We start from the raw sequence: 26312 nt of genomic DNA, 5'->3' as shown, positions 1-26312 counted from the left end.
TGGGTGAACTAAATTCACCTGCTTCTAATGACTCTAATGAGGCCACATGAAAACAGATAAGGGACTTAAGTTCTACACAATACAGCTCTTTGTCTATCAGGGAGGATCACAAACAGCACAATCATTCTCTCAGCGGTCCTGTGAACGTGCGAACATGCACGACATCCACACCGCTGCAGGAGCGATGGGACAATCCCACGCTCTTTCTCAATCTCTGATAACCAGGGACGGTATTTAATCAAAGTCTAACTCCCCCCCCCCTTCCTCCCCATGTCTGATAGTGAGAGCTCATTAATAAATCCAGTGCTGAGAGCTGCATTTGCCTGTAAGGCAGTAGTTTGCTGATAAGGGAAACCAGCACTGGCCTTTTGGATTACAATCTGCCATAGAAAAGCTGATTAGCTACGCAGCGTGCTTGAAAGCTAGCCCTAATTACAACAACGGCTTGGCACACATGCCGGTTTGCCACTACTCTAGCTGCTGTCCTGTGAAGTAATGCAGACCCTGTCATATAAATTAGATCAACTTTAATCCAGCGTGCTTTCCTCCGTTATTACATTCAGACTTGTGCAGCGATCAGGAAACTTTTACATGCTGCCTCTGTTTAAAGCTTATTCATCTGAATAGCTTCTTGGCTAATCCAAAGCTACTTACAATCAAAAGACGGTGTGGTGATACTCACAACAGTGATATACATGTGGTGAAGTATAGGTAACGGTTTGATTTATTCTGTAATGCTGATGAGGGCAACGATGCAGAAACCAAAGGTTGTATTTAGAGGTGAAACTGCAGAAAGGCCAGCTGCAGGATAACAGATTCAATGAGAGTTTTGTGCAGTGCTGTCATGTCCTCTTTTAAAATATTTATTCAGATTTTTTCATGTATTATTTAGTGTTTTTTAAAACCTTTTGCATCGCTGAATAAGACATTTCTTAAAAGTTCTAAGATGAAAACACAGACAACTCCCAGACGGGACAACTCTGTGGTTGCAACCTGTCAATCACAAGGTAGCCACGCCCTAAAGCATCCCCTGCTTTATGGTCTATCTGACTCTTAATGGGACCATAATTTACAAAATGAACATCATGCTATATTGAAGAAGACTTGAAACTAGCGATTGAGACCATAAACTCATGTTTACAATGTTTACTGAGGTAATAAATCAAGTGAGAAGTCGGCTCATTTTCTCATAGACTTCTATACAATCTGACTTCTTTTTTTGCAACCAGAGGAGTCGCCCTCTGCTGGCTGTTAGAGAGAATGTAAGTTTAAGGCACTTCAGCATTGGCTTCACTTTACAGGACCGGAGGTTGTCCACTGATCTACAATAACAGTCGCCTCTCCGTGTCGTCTCACGCACACCTAAGTCACGCCCATAGCTCCGAACAGAACGCTGATCTGTCTGTGATTTAGCTCGCCGGACACAAACACATTACTTGAAGCCTGACGAGATGGATTTTCGTGTGATATGTGATCCCGCAATTCTCTCATGAGCATAAAACATTATGCTCTTTAAGGACATTAATGCTTGTATTTAACTTTTTTTTCTTTCTTTTATGCCTTTTAATGTACAAATAATGTCTTCTTTCAGCCTTTTCAGTTAATTCATTTCAACTCTTGCCTTTTGACAGTATTACAGTTTAGCTTCTAGAAATGTATTCAGCTCTCAGCTTCTTTAGGTAACGCAGTTCAGCAACCAATTATTACAGTTTTACAATTCAGTTTCCAGGTTTTTTTCAGCAGTGCAGTGCAATGCCTTTTGCGCTTTACTATTTCTGCATTTTCAGCAATGCTTTGTAATTCATTTTAGCTTTCAGCTTTCACACATATTCTCTGCAAGAAACAGTAAATCCATGTGTGGAACCTCTTGTCCTGTAATGCACTAACAACAGGCATGCTAGTTAGCTTAACGTGAAGTTATATCAGGCTTTGGCTACACAGACGAAATGTAGAATATTTAAGTATTGTAGAGGGGATTCGAAAACATTTTTGCAGAGTCAGCTGAGGGATCAGTGACACCAGAAACAGAGCTCCTCTTACGCCTCCACACATATGCATGCACAAATGCATGAATGCACAATCAGAGACAGACAAATACACTGTCTGACACTGATAGAGGTTGCTTTTGATGAAGCATGCTGCCATGGAAACCAGCCAGGAAGCTACAAGTGGCGCATGTGTGAGAGAGTCTGGGCCTTTGAGTGGATCTTACAGAGATAGTAGCTAAGGAGACACACTCACACAGGAGCTGCCGTACACGAGTATTCAGAGCTCACATAAGCGCTTCACATCACCAGGGCTGTCCAGTCAAGTCCTTTACCAAACCAAAGATTTATTCTCTAACCGGTGCTAAATGTCATGCTGGTGACATTTCACAGCACTGCTGAAGTAGGTCAAATCAATAGCACATCAGTGCTAAAGGACACAAGACTATGAAACCATGCTGCAACTGGATTAGTCCTTATGTAACAGAAGAAATATTAAGCATAATAGAGAACATGCTGTGTTATTAAGAGATATGCGTCTCTTAACCTGATCAGAGCGCCGAGGTCTGTTTGTGCTCAGTTATGATCTGCTGTCCTGCCTGTTGCTGTGGAGTCCAAGAGGAGGACAATAAGTGGCACCTGTGTGATTTGAATGAGGTTGATTGACATTAATTTTACTACGTCTACTGTATCATGACCTTCGAGTTGAGCTTGAAACTATTTGTTGCACATCCCAGTCTGTTTGAACTGACTCTTTACATAATTTATACAAGGCGTTTTATTATTTGTAGTTTGCACAGCATTCAAATTACCTGCACACATACAAGTGAGATTCACATGAACCGATGCTTACATGTGTTACTGTTCATTTTAACTCTTTCGTAGAAGCAATGACAAACGCAAGCGTACTTTATTACACATAAACTCAAAGAGCTTTACATTTAAAGGCAAAATCTAAAAATAAAGTAGGGCTGTCAATCGATATAAAATTGTGATTAATCGCAAATTAATCACAGATTTTTTATCTGTTCAAAATGTACTTTGAGGGAGATTTGTTAAATATTTAACACTCTTATCAACATGGGAGTGGACAAATATGCTTCTTTATGCAAATAAATGTATATATTTACTATTGGAAATCAATTAACAACACAAAACAATGGGTCTAATGGGTATAATAAGAGTATTAAATACTTGACAAATCTCCCTTTAAGGTACATTTTGGACAGATTTGTGATTCATTTGCGATTAATTACATATTTTAGTCGATTGTCAGCCCTATTAAAAATGCGTAACCAAAAAACATTTTCATCATTGTTCGTCAGCAGATGTATTTTGTATATTTTTTGCGAGAGTTGTCAGGTGAAGAGCTGCAGGTGACGGGCATTTCCTCAGAGTAAACAACTTCATATGAGCATGCCACTGTTGTTCAGCCAAGAGCTCTCTAGGCATTAGTTGCATTCAACGGCAGCTGTCCAAATTATGATTAAGCAGTATTGCCATTGCTAATTGAGCGTAGGCGGAATTCAGGGCAGTTCAGGACACACAGCAGGAGAACAATCAATAACTGCTGCTGCAACAGTGGAAACCCCCTCCATGGGGGTTTCCACTGTTGCAGCAGCAGTTATTGATTTATGAGGCTGTATGTGTGGATTTCATTATACTGAGAGGTGTTTGACATATTCTGGCCTCCTCATGCGTGTAAATGGAAGAGGACGCTACACGTTAGAAACCAGTTTCTATACAATGGAGTGAAAGTGTGTTTGTCTATGTATGTTTGTCCACACCCTCAGGCCAGAAGCTCAAAGTCCATCTCTGAAGTTATGATTCAATGACTGGGACACAGTCTATGTTGAGATAAGCTCTCTCTATCACACACAGCCACCCAGCCACCCTAGGCAGTGCCGTGATTTACAGTAAGGGCAGTTTGACCAGGGTGCATGGCAGCAACGGCAAATCAAATCAGGTAGAGGAACACAACCGCGTTAAGGACAGCGGTGCGCCCACACTAATGAGATATGGAGCAAAGAATAACGAGAACAAAGATGGCCTCGGCGTCTCTTTCTTCCTTTCTTCCTCTCGTTTGCTTTTGCTCTCCATTCAGCCACTCAGAGACAAGAGAAACTGCATTACAGAAATCCCTCGGGCAAAGATTTGCATCTCCAGTCACTAATGCTGCAGAGGATATTGGGTTGCCGCCAGGGGTGGGGGCTAATTGTTCTGTATTTGTTTATGTACGTTGTTTGTTACCCTTGTTAAAAGAAAAACAAAAAAATGCTGTAGAGGAGAGGGGTGGCTGCAGCTGGCCATCGGGAAGCTTGGGAATTTTCCTGGTGGGCCGGTCTTTCCTTTTTTTATTAAGATCTTTATTGAGTTTTAACAAGTTTAAATGTACGACCGCAGACAGAGCAGAACGCTGCCTGTCAGACTGGGCCAAATATAATACTTTCAGTATCGAGGACGGATACTCTGAACAGATGTTTTGCGCAGCAATTCTTGAATATTGGCGGTTGTGCTTCGCCCTGATGTCAGCGTAAGCATTGGGGAAATTCTTGCCAAGACAGTTATTCACATAACCTTCCAGGATATAGAAATTTAACAAGTTTTAGAAGTTGAAGACTGCAAGGTGAGACGACGTCTACGTTGTGACCTGATGTTTGGGCTGGATCCGAATATTCGATTTGTTGTGTAGGTAATCAATCCTCAATTTTGGTATTTGAATATTCATTGTTGTTTTTCTAAACCCTTGGGTTTACAAACATGCTTAAAACACACCAAACCTTTGAAAAAAAATGCCGTCCATCTCAGCTGAGAACAGAGAAACGTCTGGCTGAGTCCTTCCCGAGTCATGTCATGGAGGCGAGTCAACAGCCCTTGTTGCCGTTGCTAACGTTGGAGCGAAACTGAATTTTACAAACGGGCTTGCAGCCGGGTACTGCCGGGCTCGGCGGTGCATATGCGCAGAGACAGCAGCCTCAAGACGCCGCTGTTTAGCGATAGAGAGGTCCTACAAATGTGACTTTAACGTACATCTACACTCGCACACACATAGGGATGAGAAGAAGAGAAGCTCAGCGCGGACACAGCAGCCTCAAAACGGCGCCGTAAGACGCTGAGCGTGGACAGAGGTGTGAGCGGACTCATCATGACACATTTTTGTTCGAGAAAACGTGTGGGGGAAGCTTCTGACTGTGTGACACAGGAATTGTGCTGCTTTAATGACATAAATCTGCACTGCCGACTACGAACATGAAAGTCCCGGATTGAGCTGGCAGCAGATTAAGTGTAGAAATCAATTTACTTCTTTGCTGCCATGGCCTGTTGAATGATGCCAGAGGATCTGTCATATGAGTTTGCTTGCTCAGATATGACATCAGCCAAAACCCACGCACTGATGTTGGGACACTCACCTTGACATAATGCACCAGGCTCTCCTGCTCGTTGACTTTGTAGGTCTTGATGTCGTACTCTTTGGCCAATCGGAGGATGCGGTTCTGAGTTGGTCCGATGTAAGCTCCGCCCAGGTCGACCCACTTTGTCTCCTTATTCTGAAAAAGAAAAGAAAAACACATTGAAACATAAAATAAACAGACAAATAAGAAAAACGTTCAGATTATGCAGAAAAGTACGCTTTATCACAAAAGTTGTATTGACAGGTTGGAGAGAGTTTCAGTCCTGCCTATCAGATCATGCAGTTTTTTGAAAGCAGTATAAATGTGTTATGTGTTTTCGCCAATTCTAAAAATGATGTGTTTGAATATTTCTGCATACTGGGGTCCCTAAACAGTCTTGGAATTGCATAGATTGGGTATCACTGTAAAGCCTAGACTCTTGTGGATCCAATGAGCTCAACTGTATTCATGTGTGATGATGTTAGTCCCCATAGGAGCCATTTCATTGTAGTGAGACCCATTTTTTAAAATTTGACCTCTCTGTATAAAATGACCTGTTGTGACCTCTAGGATAATCACAGCCTCACGAAAATGTACAGCCACAAACTAGAGAACTAGGGCATTCAGAGGATGGATGGCTTTCTAAGGTAGATTGACAATAAGGGGGTTTCTGAGCAGTTTCCACAACAGAAGTGTTCGCCATCCAATCGCAGAAAGATTCTTGCAGAAATCTCAAAATGTCAAAAAGTTTTTGATCCCAAATCACAGCATGGCTTTTCCTATGGTGTTCCTCAAGGTCTTGGTGTCTTAATGTGGTATTTTGGAGGGATTATTGATCATTTTTTATCAATTCTCCAGTGGTAAATTTTTTTAAAATTTAGCACCAAATCTGTGTGACAAATGGTATCAACCCAAAAATTGCTGCAACTTCTATGTGACATCAACTGTTGACCTGCTATCTCCCCCTAAAGACATCCTGTACCCCCTAAAAAAGGACAACAATGGGTGTATTGTGGGTCTCAAAGGGTTAATTAGACTTTTTTTAAACTCACTTCTGTCCTGTTATTAAATTGTATATTTACATTTTAACCATTATTGTCGGCATTTGAGAGGATGCATTTTGTGTATGAAAGATGCTAAAGAAATAAAGTAAGTAAATAATAATAATTGCAGCACAACAGAGTTACAGCAATCTGCAGTAGCGTTAGCTCTCATGGTCTCACCCGCACAGTGAAGGTGCGACCACCGACCCGGTCCCTGGCCTCCAGGACCACTGGACTCAGTCCGTTGGCTTTCAACAGCTTCGCTGCACTCAAACCTGCAGACAGACGGAGAAACAGAGAGGCGAGTAAGGACACATACTGTACACTCCCTGCACTACACATAGGGATGATTACACTTGTACACTAATTGTTTATGATTGTCATGTGCTGATGTATAATTAATGAATAAAAGGTCAAATATGTGTGACTGTTGGTGGGGCGCCGCTCCTTTTCCTTAGTCTCAATTCCCTCTATAGCGTTCTCACAGTAAAGCTGCACAGGAGTGGAGAAGAGAAGGTCAAACGTTATGACAGAATGGCTCAGTGCCACACGTTTCTTGAAAGAAGTGTTTCATCATGTCTTTGTGAGGCGTTCAAAATGTACCTTTAAGGGAGATCTGTAAAGTATTTAATACTCTTATCAACATGGGAGTGGACACATATGCTAGTTTTATGCAAATGTATGTATATATTTATGATTGGAAATCAATTAACAACACAAAACAATGACAAATATTGTCCATAAACCCTCACAGGTACTGCATTTAGCATCAAACAATATGCTCCAATCATAACATGGCAAACTGCAGCCCAACAGGCAACAACAACTGTCAGTGTGCTGACTTGACTATGACTTGCCCCAAACTGCATGGGATTATCATAAAGTGGGCATGTCTGTAAAGGGGAGACTCGTGGGTACCCATAGAACCCATTTACATTCACATATCTTGAGGTCAGAGGTCAAGGGACCCCTTTGAAAATGGCCATGCCAGTTTTTCCACGCCAAAATTTGGCGTAAGTTTGGAGCGTTAATTAATCTCCTTCATGAGAAGCTAGTATGACATGGTTGGTACCAGTGGATTCATTAGGTTTTCTAGTGAGCCCGCTACAACCTAAAAATCGCAAGTTGCGTTAACACGTTTAAGAAATTAGTGAAGTTGAAACAAATATGCGTTAGCGTGTTATTATTGCGTTAACTTTGACGGCCCTAACAAAATGAATTGGGTTCCTTGTCCACTGATTTCTCTTGAAAAAAGGATTAGTTGAAGGATTAACTATCTAACATTTGCCTTTGGAATGACTTGGCTGGATATTGAGAGAGCCATGGGAAAGATGGGAGAGCTAGGGGGGGGGAAGGGGAAATCTTTGCAGAGAGAAACCCCTTCGACAACAAATCACAAACCAGCTGACCTGCTGATCATGTGAGCAATAAGAGAGCCTGACTTTCACATATATACTGACTGAGTCTGTGGCAGAAAAACAGCTTTTCACACACTGACCTCAGGCAATCCCTGCCATAACTTTAATTCAATAAGACATAACGTAAATGCACTTAGGCATGCACACACACACACACATATGCGGAGGATTAGCGAGCAGCATATGGCTCGGCGGCGCTGGACTATGTCAGTGCAGCAGACACATAAAAGCACAGGAACCACAGAGACACAGAGTGACTTATATAAGATAAATATAAGACACCACTCACTGTTAAAAAGTATGTGGACACCTAAACATCATGGGACTGTTGAACATCTCATTCCAAAACAAATGGGCATTAGCATGCAGCTTAACAGCCTCCTCTCTTCAGCTTTCCACTGCAGGGATTTGATCCCATTCAGCCACAGGAGAAGGATGAGGAGCAGCACTGATGTTGGACGATAAGGCTTGGCTCAGAGTCGGGAATCCAGGTGGTGGAGGGGTCAAACAAACACAAGACTTTCAACCAAGACACCGCTGTTCATGTCCCGTGTGAAACTAAAAGTAACACCTCATAATAATAACTCAATGGCACCTCCGTTAACGTTAGCAGGTCCGCTATTTAACCAAGCAGGACTGTGCTGCCTACCTGCTGCTAACAGGTTACGTTACTAACTCTTGTCCTGTTGATTTCAAGGCGTGGAGGCATGAGATGCCAAGAAAGCGGACAACTACGGTTCTCTATCTCTATTCCCATCACTAGCATTTTCCCTGCCTGCCATAGTGGCAGGTGTCCTGATGATTTCACCCGCCAATGCCAACAATTTACCCTCATTTGGCGGGTGCTAATTTCAGACCCTGGTCACAAGACTCGTTGGTCCCGTCAGTCATTAGTCACGGGAGTCGTTAGTATCATCAGCTCCGTGAGTCACGTGAGTCGTTAGTCAGTGAAGCTAACATTAACCACGACCGTTTCATAACCCTAACTAAGTGGTTGTGTTGCCTAGACCTAACTTCCTGTGAAAACAGAAGTGTATTTTGAATTGACACTATGCATGTAACGAGCGTATATTAATTATATATTATTACATTTAACTATATATTCATATATTATACTAGCAACACAAGAGGGGTACCCCGCGCGTTGGTCTCCGATGCCGAGGGGCACTGACCGAGTGGCGGTATTTGAATTGGGAGTGATAATATGTTGACTTTGGGGCGTAAAAGGAAAAGAGGCTTTGTCAAACTGTTACCACAGAGTTGGAAGCACAATAACATCTCATTGTATGTAACGCCTCAGAGATACACTCTCAACAGGCACCCACATCTGTACAAATGTTTTTCCTGAATTCCTTTCTTATCGTCCCATCGTCGGCCCCCCCTAACTCGCTCCTTCCAAATCCTGCTAAGCTCCGTTGAAGCTAGCAGTGTTTATATTAGTTTAAACATAGTTTGTCCTATATTACCCAACTTCAGCCTCCTCTCCCTGTGCAAACACACACCCACCCTGCAAGGCTTTGGAGAAAGCATTAGCCCCGACCAGAGGAGGCTCACAAATCTTTCCCCGTTAAATTGATGCTATTACCTGCACTCAGCTCAAAAGGTCAGTCTCTGTCTTGGAAAACAAAGAGCATCTGTCTGCATCTTATGTTTATGCCTACAGGCGGCAATCACTGCAAAAAAGTAACATCCTGTTGGGACATGTATCTCTTTGATCACAAAGCTTGTTTGTCTTAATGGAGACATCATTTTTACAAATATGACTAATGGATCAGAATAAAGCTTTCATCACTTCAAAAGGATTCAGATTGAGCTTTCCCCTCTTGTTTATCTCTATCCCCCCCACCATGAAATGAAGAGGAGGAACGAGCTCTACTGCTGGAAAATCAACATGCTATGTCCGAGCTGAACTTCAGCAGAGAGGAGAGACAGAGGGGCAGATTGAAATTCTACTCATACAGCAGGGAGACCAAAAATGTGTATGAAAATGTGTACAAGTACAGATGTTTTATGTATTTATCTGTTTTTTTTTTAGAATCTATATACAGAGAGAAAAACACTGGACAAGCATCTGCGGTCCTGCATGTCTCTGGAGTTGTTTCTTTTGCTGCTACACGGTGACGCAGCTGGAAGAGAATCTGAATACCAACCAGTCACACTAACATTTACCAGACACAGCGTCTGCAATGTTTAATACATCAAGAAAGGTTTATATTAAAAGACAGGTTTACATAACCTTAAAGGAATACTTTACCCCCAAAATGACTATTTCTATATCAATTACTCACGGAGTGTTGAATTCTTTGAAAACGTTGTTTTTTACACATGCCTCCACGGTAAACAGAGAATCCGAAAACAGAGTAAATCCTTGATGAATTGAAGTAAATGTAGTCCAGGTTTAACAACAGCATAAACAATATCAAAACATCCGTTTTTAGGCTACAAATTTTTTTATAATTAACTTTCATTAATTGAAAGCACACTCTGAAAGAGTTAAAGTTGTAAGACGAAAACGCAGACAACTCCCAGACCGGACAACGCCGTGGTAGCGACCTGTCAATCACAAGGTAGCCACGCCCTAATGAACATCCTGCTGTATTGAAGAAGACTTGAAACTAGCGATTGAGACCATAAACTCATGTTTATAATGTTTACTGAGGTAATAAATCAAGTGAGAAGTAGGGTAATTTTCTCATAGACTTCTATACAATCAGACTTCTTTTTGCAACCAGAGGAGTCGCCCCCTGCTGGCTGTTAGAAAGAATGCAAGTTTAAGGCACTTCAGCGTTGGCTTCACTTTTCAGACCTGGAAGTTGCTCACTGGTTTTAAATAGTATGATTTTGGCAAAGATGCATGTGTTTGGGAAGTAGTGAGCATATGACTGGATAAGTGAGACTTGGATTATGCTCAGGGGCGTAAATAAAGGCAGTGTAGGCATTAAACCAGCTCTTGCAAGTGATTCAGATTTCCACCCCAGAACTGTGGACCCAATTTACTTCCATTCATCAAAATCTGTTTTCGGATTCTCCGTTCACCGTGGAGGCATGCGAAAAAAACAATGTTTTCTTCAAGAATTCAAGGTAACCCGCGGTGAGTAACTGATACACAAATGCTGATTTTGTGGGTGAAGTATTCCTTTAAGTTTTTCCAATCTACCCCCCCGTGAAGAAAGATGTGCCAGAAGGGATTACAAATGGAGGAAAAAGGTCAGCCAGTCTTTGGTGGAAACCATGGAGAATCATAAAGAGAGAATACAGATTTCTCCTCCTCTCCTCACTCTGAGCCAGATTTTCCTCTGCTGATAAAGGCTTTCTGCACCTAAAGACATGCTTGATATTTATCAAACAGATACGACCGCCTTCCTGTCATCTGAGGCGCAGCTGGGGTGCATTCAGCAGGGCATCTCCCTCCTTTGTGCATATGCATTTAAGGAGGGATCAAGAGAAGGGAGGGGATATGATAAGTGAGGTTAATTGTACCGTACATCTATAGGTCACGCAGTGAGCATGGGACACAATTCTCATTTGTGCATGTATGTTGAACATAGGGCTATCAATCGATTAAAATATTGAATCGCAAATTAATCAAATTTTTTATCCGTTCAAAATGTACCTTAAAGGGAGATTTGTCAAGTCTTTAATACTCTAATCAACATGGGAGTGGACAAATATGCTGCTTTATGCAAATGTATGTATATATTTATCATTGGAAATCAATTAACAACACAAAACAATGACACATATTGTCCAGAAACCCTCACAGGTACTGCATTTAGCATAAAACAATATGCTCAAATCATAACTGCAGCCCAACAGGCAACAACAGCTGTCAGTGTGTCAGTGTGCTGACTTGACTATGACTTGCCCCAAACTGCATGTGATTATCATAAAGTGGGCATGTCTGTAAAGGGGAGACTCGTGGGTACCCACAGAACCCATTTACATTCACATATCTGGAGGTCAGAGGTCAAGAGACCCTTTGAAAATAGCAATGCCAGCTTTTCCTCGCCAAAATTTAGCATAAGTTTAGAGCGTTATTTAGCCTCCTTCACGACAAACTAGTATGACATGGTTGGTACCGATGGATTCATTAGGTTTTCTAGTTTCATATGATACCAGTAACTTTACTCAAGCTTTAAAACTGAGCCCGCTACAACCTAAAAATCGCAAGTTGCATTAATGCGTCAAAGAAATTAGTGTCATTAAAACAATTGTGCGTTAACTTGTTATTATCGTGTTAACCTTGACAGCCCTAATTGAATATTAAGACGTCGCATGAAAATCTCAGTGAAAGCAGACAAGCAACAAAAAGTGTGTGCTGAAAGAAAAGAGAGTGAAGAGAAGTGTAGCGAAACGCAGGAGGCGGACAGAGAGTTTGATGCTTTGTGCTCATTAAACATTAAGTTCACTGAGCTGCTAATAATGCACCTTTTGTGCGTCTGTTTATATCTTTCCATCTCTATTTCATTTCCGCAGAAGTGCGTTTGATGAATTTTTACTGCATTCGTTCTACAAACCTTTTTTGCAATTAAAGATAATTATTACTTAATAAATATTAGACACCCAATAAATATGTTTCTCTCAGGTGGAGCCTTTGTAAATGTGAGTGATTCTGTTTCCACTTTTTGAAGCAGTCGCTGTTGCATATTGCTTATGTGCAGTATCTGAAGCCTCAAAGACTGTATATTGTAGGAGAATTTGTTCTCGGGTGCAGTTATGTTTATCCTCCCATCTCTGTCTTTATTTCTCCCCCCTCAGCACCTTGGGGCTCTGGTTGACCTAATTGTCTCGTCTCTCTCTGAGATGTTTGACAGGAAAAAATAATAAAACTGACTGTGTTTTATTATTGGATTTTTTTTTTTATTTAAGTTTCAGAAACACTCATTTAACCTGAAGATGCTCGACAGACGGGAGTGAGTTTCTGGCGCTTTATTTGTGGAGATCTGTAATGCTGAGCGAGCACAAACACGCCTTTTCATCTTCTGCCCTCTGTGCTGGAAAAAGAAAGAGGGGCAGACACTGTTTCCTTGACAACAGTAATTGTTAAGATGGAGCCACTTGGCAGGAACAAACTCCATTTGTATACTCTGTGTGTGTGTGTGTGTGTGTGTGTGTGTGTGTAGAAATCCCCCTGTCTCCACTGTTTCTGGACTCAATCTCTGCCATCTTTGACATTAATTCAATATGAGCACACACATAATCGCATAAATCTCCCATACACTCAACTACAACACATGTAGACTCCGAAAGCATCCCCGCTCTCAAACATTTATCACCATAATTATGATTGAATGTGTACCGAGGAATGCCCCGTGGCGGTCTTCCTCCCCAGACCATCACGCGAAGTCAACCTGTCAGATGACACGGACTGTATTGGCCGTATTGATTATTAGCTATATACATGACATACAAAATGAGTGATCACAGACGGCGCCGGAGGAGAGTTGTTTTAGAAGATTTAAAATTCAGTTTAAAGGACTGGTCCCTATATGTTTTTATATCATTCTGTAGCTTCCCAGTGGTGTTCCTTACGTATTCAAATCCAAGTTTTAGTCAAAGTACGTATGTTTTAGCATCAAAATGCTATTTTCCAAAGCCCTTCTAAAAAAACGTTCCCACGTGACCTGACGTAGGTTTCTGCATGATGTCGTTCTACATATACAGTATATACACATCCTTATAGTCAGTGTATTACATACAGTAACTTAGATGGTGGTCAGCATGCTCCCAGTTTGGAGAAGCAGACAAGAAGCTGAGCTAACATACTGCTGTGGACGCCACGTTAGTTCGGATCCGAAAGTCTCACAATAACACAAACAAACTAACTGATCGATGCAGCGGTGGACCAGCAACTCTCATGTTCTACGAGGTAAAATTACTGTTTTTGTGAATGGAGTCTGGTGGCTTTGAAGACCGCGATATAACGGCTTCAGTTCCCCGTCAGAAAGTGCTTTCTGACAGCGAGGTTAAGTGGTGAAAATATTCTAAATATAGCGTGCACTTAAACTGATATTGATATATCACTCTCTTCAAAGCCACCAGACTACATTCACAAAACAGTAATTTTACCTCGCAGAACGCGGTTGTACAAATACAAACCCATTTAAAAAAAATCCAATCCAGTTATTTTCAAACTGAGCACAGCTAACGTTGTCTCAGTTAATGCTAGCGTTCACATTATTCATTATTAACTAGCTTAGACATCCTGCACAAACTCACCATTTTTATAGCTATGCTACAGTCAATAACAACCGCAGTGTTTTTATTCACTCAACCCAGATTTAAAAAAATAGCAGTCCGCAAAACTATACACCTAACACTACGTACACTTCACCGTACAGTTGACGGAGTGCAGAGGTCATTCTGTTTGGTCGCCGATAAAAAATATATTTAACGAGCACATATGAGAGCAGTGCTTTTCACATGGTGGATGTGTTTTTGAAGTAAAGGCCTGAATGTATAGAAATATCTAATGTAAGGTAATATCAACAGGCCTAAATTGACCACCTTCACTGCCTTCTGAGGGCTGAACATGTAAATAAAACATGGTTTTTGTGAACTTGTTCTTCTGGGAGAGGAGTCACATTATGACTGACTGCTAAACACAGTCAGTGTGTGACATTTTATTTTCTTTGAAAACGTCTGTGTGTGCAGCAACAACACAACACAAGCAACACAAACAAAACAAAAAATCCAATACCAGCTGAATGACAAGCAAGCCACTTGAATCAGTGCCCTAAAAGGCTCCGTATCGATCCAGAGGGGGGTGTGGGAACATTTACGAGACACGCAGCAATCACATTTTGCACCGTCTCATGTTCTCAGCACGGAGACGCTGATTGGTTGTTTACGGGCAACAAACCGAGGAGCGATATTGACAAGCAATTACATGACGGCTTGAAATTCAGACCGACAGATGTGAGAAAGAGCAGACGGGAGTAGTTTCCTCTGTGTGTTGGCATGGAGACAGAACGATGTGTAGTGATTTGATAAAACTGTTCTATTCACCAGATACAATATTACAGAATGAAAATGCAGATTAGGATTATGTTTGGCTGAAGGACAAGAGTCGACATTTTGGGAAATACGCAAATTTGCCATTTTATATTCACACTATTCCTTTAAACTGATGAATCCAGGATATGAAGGGTGTCGCCATCATCAGCTGCAATGTGACTGTAGTGAATCAATTTAATGTTTACCTGCATGCAAACATTGATTACAGTTCACAGAGAGTCACTCTGCTAACAGCTGAAACATCATTTTGTCTGCCAAACACCAAACAGAAAAGGAAAACGGGAACATTTCCCACAGAGAGACGAGGACTTTGTGTGGTGCAAACATCCATCAGCTGCACGTTCATTTATTCACAATCAGTGTCATCATATATACGATTAACACAGCTGAGATTACAGCTGCACGGTTCTCATGGCTTTACCTGCCGCACACAAGGCAAACACAGAGGCGCAGGCACGCAGAAAAAAAATCACAAATGGAAACAAACATGAGCCGTCCATCTAATGATTATATCTGGCAGCTCAGCCAACAGCTTCTCCTGTTTGCACAGCTGGACAGAGAAAGTGTATTCTGGGATTGCAGACGTGTTAATAGTAATTAGACAAGCTGTCAGAAAAGGTTCATGCTGCCTTTAGGAGCGTTCACGTGACGTGAGTTCAGCTTAAAGGGAAAATTCAACACCTTTTTTGTGGATGTCCAGTGAAGAACCATCTTCGGGAAGAACGCTAAATAACGCTGCAAAGTTACACTAAATTTTGGCGAGGAAAAACTGGCATGGCCATTTTCAAAGAGGTCCCTTGACCTCTGACCTCAAGATATATGAATGAAAACTCTGAGATGAACAAAGTGAAAACTGTATCTTATAATAAAACAGATGTTGACAAACTGCATAATTTGAAAAAAGGTAATAAATTGCAACATATATTATCGCAATACTCAGCATATCGCAAAATGTTTAAAATCACAATATGATCGTATCGTGACTGAAGTATCGTAATAATAACGTATCGTGGGGACTCTGATGATTCGCCGAGAGGAAATAAATTCCCTTGTGCATGCTAAAAAAATTGTATCCGTCGGTAAAGTACGTAAAACGTGACGAAATAACGTAACCTACAAGATAAATCATTGCTCTCGAACACCCATTTCCTCGTTGAAAGTCTTGTGTTTGTCGGACCCATCCACCTCCCCTCCTCGCCCACCATCAGCAGACTTTCTCTCTGAGTGTAGTATATTCACAGGGATGCATTTACCCTGCAGTCAGTACTGACTACATGGCATGAAAATGACAATCCTAAAGCAAGAACGGCGTTCTTATTAGACGCTTTTACCTTGCTCATTGTCATTCACAGGCCTTCTCATGCGGCTGGGTCCTCTCCAATTTTTGGAGTCACCAGCCGCCACTGGTAAAATCGTATTTCACTGTAGTGCTGTGCACAGTGCACTGATTCGCAGACCCGTCTATGAAAAAAAACAACATATCTGAATCCCAAAATTTTAAAACCGAATACCTACCCAACGAATGAATATCTGAATAGTCGAATACTCAGGTCCTAGAAAAAATAGGGTGCGTCTATAGTGAGTTTACTGCACCCTTTCGGATTTTAACATATTAGAGATTCAGGATGCAGGACCAAGTTACATCACTGTGAAGCACAAAAGTCCTGCAGCTTTTGTGACTTTCAAAGAGGAAAAAAAACAAAACAGAAACTAGGTCAACAGAGATGTGAGGAGTGAAGTTATGACACTGCATTCATCAGACAGACAGTCATCTTTTCTGCACCTCTCACACACACTACAGTCGGGTGTGTGTGTGTGCTGACACTAATGTCCGCCCAGAGAGCTGCTGTCCTTGGCCGTCACCCAGACCTCTAAATACCAGCACTCTTTTACAAGAACAACGGAGCACATCGAGTCCACTAGCACTGAGACATGGACACAAACACACGCTGCTCAGAGAGAGACTAATAGGGTTTTTTTCATACACATGTGCTGGCCTGGCTTGACTCAGTTTGACTTGACACATCAGCGCAGCATGGCAGCAATTTGCATCTCCAATAAAGGTCTACCCACTTGTATTGAAGGTGTGTGTGTGTAGTGGTCAAAGGAGAGGCTGTAAAACGGTGGATAAACACATTTTATTTCCTATATTTTTCACAATAAAAGTCCCTCTTTATTTTTGCTGCTTGTTCTCTTCCTCTCTGCAGTATTAGTAGACTTGTGTTTATTAAGAATAGCCACTAACAAAGCTCCACTAATTCAGAGATTAACATGTAATTTCCTATAAATTCTTCACTATAAAAGTCCCTTGTTATTTTGTTCTTTAAAAGCTTTTATTATGAAGCAGCAATATCAGGATTGTTTGGTTTTCATCAGCAGCGACTAACGGCTTACAGCTGAAAATGAAACCGTAGAATAAAGCAGGTATCTGAAAGTACAAACAGGGACGCAGGAGAGAAACTAGACTTCAACGTCTTTCTCTCTGGTCTCCTGCACAGATACGAGTCGAGTCTCTCAACACATGTTTGTTTGACATCACCGCAACCCGCTTGGAGGCGGGTTGGGCGAACCTTGACTCCGAAGAAGGTCCATCTCGGGCACGACGTGACACAAGTCGGTGTGCTAAATCTGGCAATGGAGACACAAATCTTTTTGACTCGGCGCAGCCAAACGTGTCAATGGAAAAGCCCTATAACTTCCTGCCAAACCCCAACTCACACCTTCACCTCATACACCTGCAACAACCATTGACATATCATCTTTTAAGTTGATATGATGAACTTATTTACACATACAGCAGTTACCATCTTAAAAACAAACACAGCAGCACTCCTGTCCAGTCAATTCTGTCTCCATGTTCTGTGTGCAAAGCCCTGTCACATACTGTTTAAACAACTCAGAGCAAATTAAAAGGGGCAGTGCAGGGTGCGCCTCACAGCTCCTATGTATGACTTGACAAGCCTCATTATGGGCTGTAACCTCATGATCTACAACTGACCTATCGGCCCAACAGTTTTATCACTTTATTCACTCCACTTACACCCCTCTGTCACTGCACCTCCACAACGTCTTGTGTCTGTAACATACACTGTTTATAAGAAGTGGACGTAGTCACCGTGACGTCACCCGTTGGTTTGTGTCGCCATCTTGGTTGCAACCAGAAGTGACACGAGAGGGTCGAGCTAAGTACAACCCAACGCTGAATCAGACATTTTTTAGGTGACTGAAATGTTACAATTAACTTTCACGAACTGAAAACACACCGTGAAAGGGTTGAAGTTCTAAGACAAAAACAAGTACAACTCCCAGACCGGACAACGCCGTGGTAACGCCCTAAAGCATCCCCTGCTTTATGGTCTATTTGACTCTAAATGGGACCATAATTTACTAAATGAACATCCTGCTGTATTGAAGAAGACTTGAAACTAGCGATTGAGACCATAAACTCATGTTTATAATGTTTACTGAGGTAATAAATCAAGTGAGAAGTAGGCTCATTTTCTCATAGACTTCTATACAAGCAGACTTCTTTTAGCAACCAGAGGAGTCGCCCCCTGCTGGCTGTTAGAGAGAATGCAGGTTTAAGGCACTTCAGCATTAGCTTCACTTTTCAGACCTGGAGGTTGCCCACTGGTGTGTATACACTCATAGTTTTTCTGTGCAATTGAGGAATTTCTAACTCACATTTGGTTATACCTCCAAATATAGTGGTAGCTAATCTGGCAAAACTGTTTTCTTATAAACAAGCTGTCTGTTCATCTGACTGCTCAGGTTTAGAAGTATCATTTAGTGTATAACCTTTGTATTAAGTGTGATTCTCTGTGTTATACTGTTCATGACTTGCTCCCTTTCCGCTGAACTGTACTCGAACCCCTGATGATCATATGACTCCCTTTCTGAACTGTTCTCGAACCCCTGATGATCATATGACTCCCTTTCTGAACTGTTCTCGAACCCCTGATGATCATATGACTCCCTTTCTGAACTATACTCGAACCCCTGACACTGTAAATGAACTGTCCTTTTTCTATATAATGCCTGATCTGTATAAATGATGTAAGGATGAAATATAGTCTAGCCTGCACATTAACTCTTCTCTCTCATGTCTGAGACAAAGTGTGTCTTCATTTATGGAAATTCCCTGCTTGAAAGTGCTCCTTCATTTATAGTATGTAATCAAACCATCCATCTTCAACCGCTTATCCGGGATCGGGTCGCGGGGGCAACAGCTCCAGCAGGGGACCCCAAACTTCCCTTTCCCGGGCCACATTAACCAGCTCTGACTGGGGGATCCCGAGGCGTTCCCAGGCCAGAGTAGAGATATAATCTCTCCACCTAGTCCTGGGTCTTCCCCGTGGTCTCCTCCCAGCTGGTCGTGCCTGGAACACCTCCCAAGGGAGGCGCCCAGGAGGCATCCGTGCTAGATGCCCGAACCACCTCAACTGGCTCCTTTCGACGCAAAGGAGCAAGGACTCTACTCCGAGTCCCTCACGGATGACTGAGCTTCTTACCCTATCTCTAAGGGAGATGCCAGCCACCCTCCTGAGGAAACCCATTTCGGCCGCTTGCACCCGCGACCTCGTTCTTTCGGTCATGACCCAACCCTCATGACCATAGGTGAGAGTAGGAACGAAGATTGACCGGTAGATCGAGAGCTTTGCCTTCCGGCTCAGCTCTCTTTTCGTCACAACGGTGCGGTAAAGCGAATGCAATACCGCCCCTGCTGCTCCGATTCTCCGACCAATCTCACGTTCCATCGTCCCCTCACTCGCGAACAAGACCCCGAGATACTTAAACTCCTTCACTTGGGGTAATCAAACCAAATGTAACCAATGTAACCTTGACTCTTTGATCTTATGCATATAAAAACCCTGGTGAGGATGCACTCGGCATCGATTCCTCGGCAGTCGCTGACTGTCACTTTAGAGGTTTTGGTCCTTTTGCGCAAAAGCTTAATAAATATACAAAGATAAATTTCTCTTTGTTGGTCTCCCTTATTAGGTCAATTTCCACCACAGTCTTGTCCTAGCTTTGCAGATCGGACATCAGTCACAGAAATGTAAATGTCCGGCCCCCTAGGCACCTCATTGTTTTCTTAAATCTGGCCCTTCTAAAAAAGTAAATAAATAGGCCTGCTTTAAGCGTAGGCGTAGATTTGGACATGTCCCAACAAATGTCCAGGCGGGGCTAAATTGTCCCTCCCAGTCTTGTCATTGTATCTCCACACAGTGTTGCTGTACAAGCTGTGCAGAAGTGCCAAGTTTGTGTGTTTTCCTGCAATAAAACAGCTAGATATTGGGGATACCTTACTTGATTATCTGGCAACCCGCTGCACTACACTGCAGCTGAACAGAGTTATAGAGCCAGTGCACACATACACACAAGTGTGCATATAAGCCATTCGACAAAGAAATGTCCTTCCCAAAGTTCAGACTGAACCTACTACGCCCTCGCCTTTACTTACGTAATACATTTGATTCACAAGTGTAATTTGGCCCTGCAGGCACGGAAAAAGTCCTCGAGAGAACTGACCCGTAATTTTTATGAAGTATGTTGTAATTTAATAGGCATTTAACTTTATGGGCCGACTTCTCTGCGTGAAGGCCTATAGAGAGGAGGAATCCAGCAGAGTTTATAGGCCCACAGCCCAGCAGGTGCAGCCAAGTTCTCTAAATCATCTGCAGCAGAGTTCATTGGGGACAACTGCATCTACTGGGGTTGAGTCAAGTCAGGACCAAAAGTCTTAAAGGGTAACTTCAGTATTTTTCAACCTGGACTCTATTTTCCCATGTTTTTGGTGTCTAAGTGATTAACAATTTCTGAAATCGGGATAACGCTGTAATCGGCAGAAATGAGCTGTAAGGGCAAATGAGCATCATCAATGTAACGTTGCGTCCACTAAAAGTGCTTGTTTCTGCCACCGACAGGCTCAGATTGTTATTATAAGTGTCTGACAACCATAGACTGTATACAGGAAGTGGACGTAGTCACCTAGACGTCCCCCGTTGGTTTTTGGACTTCCGTTTTGAAGCCTCGAGTTCAGCATGTTGGCGGTCAACATCTTGTTTTTTTTGCAATCAGAAGTGACACAAGAGGGTGGAGCTTTTCCTAAACCTAACCAAGTTATTTCCTGTGAAGACGGAAGTTTATTTTGAAAAGACTGTATGCACGTAACGGGCGGAAATTGACACGTGTTGCTGGACATTCTTAGGAAAACCATGGATGTATATAGAGAACTGGATACAGCGTTTGAGGCGGGCTCCCGTTCATTCCTATGAAAGTTGCTCAGTGGCGCATGAAGCCAAAATGACTAGACTTCCGACTGGAAAAGTACCCGATCTTCCGGCGATCTTCCGCATCCATTGGACCCATAGAGCAGGTGGGGTCACAACCGTCATGTTGTCGTCACGGCTTGCTAACTCCGCCTCCCAGCCCTGGGAAGGTGATTCACCTCAAAAAAAATGATCTGCTGAGTTACAGACGTCTCTTTCCCAATGTAAGTCTATGGGACAAAGTATTTTTGGGCCCAATGGCATCACGTGACGGACACGGAAGTTGTAATACCACCGTTTGGCCACTACGGAAATTGGGATTAACGAGCGGCGCACTTCCTGGGGGCTTGAGGAAAACACACAAAAAAATGGAGTTTCGTAAGATATCATACGAATTGTTGTATGAGGATACGTTGCCCCAATAGCACCATGTTGCAGCTGTTACAGCTGCCATCTACAGCGTTCTGCCTCAATACCGGACCAATTTCAGAATTTGTCGTCTCTATTAGTCACTTAGACAAAAAAACATGGGAAAATAGTCCAGGTTAAAAAATACCGAAGTTACCCTTTAACTCACTTTTGCACTGTGTGTGTGAACCCTTCCATCCTCTTTCCAGTTCCCTATTTAGTCTCCTTGCAAACACTCATTTCTCTTTCTCTCTTCCCCAAATTCTCAGACACTCTCATCGTTCTGCCGCCTTTCTCCTTTCTTTGTTTCCCAGTTTGCCTCATTTGATTTCCCACATTCACAGCTACTGAGACATAACAGGAAGAAGAAGTGGTTCCCTCCTTCTCTTCCCCATTATTTCTGTTTTCCACTCCCTCGTCTCTCCTTCCTCTCCTTCCTCTACTTCCTCCTCCTCCTCCCTGCTCTCCCTCGACATACTCTCTGCTGCTGGTCTGATAACAGGCTGTCACAAGTGTTTAATGTTTTCTCAGAAAGTGCTGGCTGCCCCCTCGAGGGCCACAGTCCTGCCGCTGGGCGGCTGGCAGGCAGGAAAAACGACAATTGCATTTGCAGGCAAACGGAGAAAACACATCTCAGGAGAAAGGGTGATAGAAGGAGAGGAGTGAAGGGAGGAAAGAGCTCTCCCTCTCCCTCGCGTTTCATCTGTCCTTTGATTGGACACTGATTGTTATATGTGGACCTCATTGCAAGCCAGTAAAGGGCAGCGGTATAAACAAATGGTGTAATTACAAGACCCTAATGTGACACCAGAGAAGAGAGGCGGGGGCTGTCTGCCAGTTTCATTATATTAACTTTTTTCTGCAGCATTTGTTTTGCCTGTTTGACAGGTATTTGAACTGACACTGACCTAAATTCTTCACTGTCTGACAGACAGACAGACGTGCAGGCAGGCAAGCATTCGATTGACCCGTCAGTCTACTAGAAAGAGGACAGCGGTCCCACAGAAAGGACAAAAGAACATTCCCAAAACAACAAGGATGACGGGCTTTAAAGGGGACACATCACGCTCATTTTCGGGTTCATACTTGTATTTTTGGGTTTCTGCTAAAACATGTTTACATGCTTTAATGTTAAACTAGCATTACAGACTCACGGTTGTTTGCCTCCACCAACTAGTGAAGTTGCAGTTTACATCTACTACGTTGTAAAAGTGAAAGTGAAACTTAAAAGCAACACGTTCTAACACGAAAAAATTAATGAAAAGTTTCACGTTTTGAACACAAACATTACGGCTCGTTTAGGTTTAGGCAACAAAACAGTTTAGTTTAGGGAAAAACATTGTGTTTTGGGTTAAAATCCCATCCATTGTCCCCAACCTCCACTCCTTATGGAGTTTCACACTGTCTATACTACTGCGCCTGACTTCCGCTTCTGCTCCTGTCATAATTATTACGGTCGCTGTTGTGTTCTTTTATACCGTCTTTCGGTGATCAACCACGTGAATAGATGATAAAACCTACTAGTGGGTGTAGTAGGCTCCTATTGACCCACATCTATGGGGCTTATAGCAGATGTTAACGCCTATTTAATAGCCTGACAACAGGCTAATCAGCTGATCATTTTATCCTGTTAGACATTTGTGTGAAATAGTCATAATTAGCATATGAATTCTTGAGTTATGGCCCAAAACATGCTTTATGAGGTCACGGTGACCTTTGACCACCAAAATCTAATCAGTTCATCCTTGAGTCCAAGTGGACGTTTGGGCCAAATTTTAAGAAACCCCCTAAAGGTTTTCCTGAGACATCACGATCACAGTAGGTCGTGTCTAGAAGGTAAACCACAATTTGGAGAAACTCTTGTGAGATGGTTACGGTTAGGTCAGGTCATCGGGCAGCGAGTCTCGTGAGAGTTTTTGCATGCTTTTGCAATGTTACCTTCTAGACATGACCATCACAGTGACCTTTGACCACCAAAATCTAATCAGTTCATCCTTGAGTCCAGGGGACGTTTGTGCCAAATTTGAATAAAACTCCATCCAGGCGTTCCTGAGTGAGAATGACACGGACGGACAACCCGAAAATATAATGCCTCCAGACACGGCTGTCGCCGGCGCAGAGGCATAAAAAAACCATTATTTTTCTCATACTGTCTGTCTGAATATACCGGTATTCACCCTCTGTCTGCAACGCTCCATTTTAGCGCCTGTCTCTTTACAAAGCCCAGTCTGCTCTGATTGGCTTGTGAGAAAAATATGGTATATATACATATGACATTTCACAGTTTGTGGGTCGGTAGACACTCCAGATTCCCAAATGTATGAGCACAAGCACTGAAACAGTGAGTTTATCATGATATGTCCCCTTTAAATCCTCCAGCTGACCCTAAAGGACTAAGTGGTCATCTGCACAAGTGTCATATTAGTAACTTGAGTCTTAGAGCTTTAAATAGTGTGTAGCTGCAGCAACCATATTGCAGCTCAGATACAAACAGAGATATTTTAATCAACATCTCCAATGCTTGAACCAAACTATTCTGTTCCAACCACACAATCATATATTGTTTTTATCAACAAGGAATCCTGCTCAGTTTTAGTGATAGAAGAAAAAACATCACACTCAACCGAAGACAACGAAGAAATAACGCAGCACAGGGGAAAACAAATACATGACACTGAAGGATAAATGCACACTATAGAAGGAAATGTATGTCGCCCTGTGCTAAACGTTGACTATGAAAACTGAATAACAGGAACAATGTAATTAATTTCAACCCTATATCACGCCTGCCGCTGCCTGTCCCCCAGAGGATAACCAGAAAGGAAACCAGAAAGCACAATAGTACTGATATTGTTATTGTCGTGAGAGAATGCAGCAGCCATCCTAGTGATGAGCTTATCAACATGTAACACTTATGGCTGTCAAAGTTAACGTCAAATCCGTCGCTAATTTCTTTAACGCATTAACGCAACTTGCAATTTTTAGGTTGTAGCGGGCTCAGTTTTGGTACCAACCATGTCATGTTAGCTTGTCACCCAGGAGGTTAAATAACGCTACAAACTAATGTTAAGTTTTGGCGAGGAAAAACTGTCATGGCCATTTTCAAAGGGGTCCTTTGACCTCTGACCTCAAGATATGTGAATGTAAATGGGTTCTATGGGTACCCACGAGTCTCCCCTTTACAGACATGCCCACTTTATGATAATCACATGCAGTTTGGGACAAGTCATAGTCAAGTCAGCACACTGACACACTGACAGCTGTTGTTGCCTGTTGGGCTGCAGTTTGCCATGTTATGATTTGAGCATATTTGTTTTATGCTAAATGCAGTACCTGTGAGGGTTTCTGGACAATATCTGTCATTGTGTTGTGTTGTTAATTGATTTCCAATAATAAATATATACATACTTTTGCATAAAGCAGCCACTTCCATGTTGATAAGAGTATTAAATACTTGACAAATCTCCCTTTAAGGTACATTTCGAACAGATATGTGCTATTAAATTGCTATTACAGCCTTAGTAACAATGCAATATTACCACATGACATGTGGGGTGCAAACAGCATCCTCAGCAATGTTTTGCAACCCTTACTGCACATCATGCATATCCTTACTGCACCTGATGATAAGAGTATTAAATACTTGACAAATCTTCCTTTAAGGTACATTTAGAACAGATAAAAAATGTGCTATTAATTTGAGATTACAGCCCTAATAATGTGTTATTACACACATGACATGTGGGGTGCAAACAGCATCCTATAAGCAATGTTTGCAACCCTTACTGCACATCATGCTGCACATAACAGCTGTAGATATAGTAGAACAAATTATGCTGAAGCAGATGTAACTCACTCAGCATCATGCCTCCTCTCTAATTGGCTCTAATAAAAACAAATATGAGAGCTCAAGTGAGGTCATATCAGCCTCACAGATGCAACGAATAACATACATATAAGAGCTCCCTTCCTCCTCTTATGTAATACAAAGTGTGCTCTGGCTGATTAGCTGTTACTTAACGCTGCTGCGGTGATTCACAGCGGTGCACACACAGGAGGAGGAGGAGAGGAAACGGATGTCACACCGAGGAAGAAAGGAGGAAAAACCTGCAGTAATAAAAGTCTCTATACATATCAGATTACTAGAGAATCTGCTCCACTTCCTTGCAGCAGCAACAACACACTCACAGGAGCAGCTCTTGTGCAACAGTTGTCTGTCTGGTTGCACAAAGCTGGAGGGTGCACGATGGATTCAATCAATGTCTCCATCTGTGCGCACCGTGCAGGGATAATAAAAACAAAAACAAAAGTTTACTGATGTTAACACCGACCTGATATTCCTCCTCCGACCACTATCACATCGTATGTGTTGCTGGGTGTCGTCATGGTGCTGGTCTGTTCTGGTCTGGTCCGTGTCTCCACCTCACTGGCTGAACGCAGAGCGCACTGAGGAGCGCATCTGTATTAAAAGCGCCGGACAGGAACCACTCCTCCTCCAGACCTCCAGACTCCTCCTCCAGACCTCCAGACCTCCAGACTCCTCCCACAGATAGTAGAGCAGCTCCACTGCCTGGTGGACAGACAGGGGAGGATTACTGGGACTGGGAGGAGTCATGGACCTGCAGAGAGAGGTGGAGACAGAGCAACATTTCCTGCTACAATGTAGCACATATGAAGAAATTAGGAAACAATTCTTTACAAAAATTAAAGGGACTATTTGTAACTTTCAGAAATGCTTGTTAACAGCGACACCTGTGGCCGTTAAGTCAACGAAAGT

The 26312-nt window shown here is 42.4% G+C and overlaps 1 protein-coding gene across 4 annotated transcripts in view; it reads right to left on the bottom strand.

Annotated features, from left to right (window-relative positions):
* The window catches only part of mao (monoamine oxidase), a 41676-nt gene extending 15649 nt beyond the window's left edge, over positions 1-26027 (bottom strand). For 2 of the 4 annotated variants that reach the window (XR_012596959.1, XR_012596961.1), the window contains exons 1-3: positions 25867-26027; positions 6601-6695; positions 5396-5533 (exon numbers count right to left, since the gene is read on the bottom strand). Coding sequence is in view for 1 of the 4 variants with exons in the window: in XM_074657716.1 (XP_074513817.1) it covers positions 5396-5533; positions 6601-6695; positions 25867-25921 (288 nt within the window). In the remaining 3 variants the exon portion in view is untranslated. The remainder of the gene's footprint in view (positions 1-5395; positions 5534-6600; positions 6696-25866) is intronic. The other 2 variants (XR_012596960.1, XM_074657716.1) reach the window with 1 other exon arrangement.
* Positions 26028-26312: the final 285 nt, after the last annotated feature.

This window comes from Sebastes fasciatus, chromosome 14 (assembly GCF_043250625.1).
Source record: "Sebastes fasciatus isolate fSebFas1 chromosome 14, fSebFas1.pri, whole genome shotgun sequence".
NCBI lineage: Eukaryota > Metazoa > Chordata > Actinopteri > Perciformes > Sebastidae > Sebastes > Sebastes fasciatus.
This window is presented reverse-complemented; position numbering and strand designations above follow the sequence as displayed.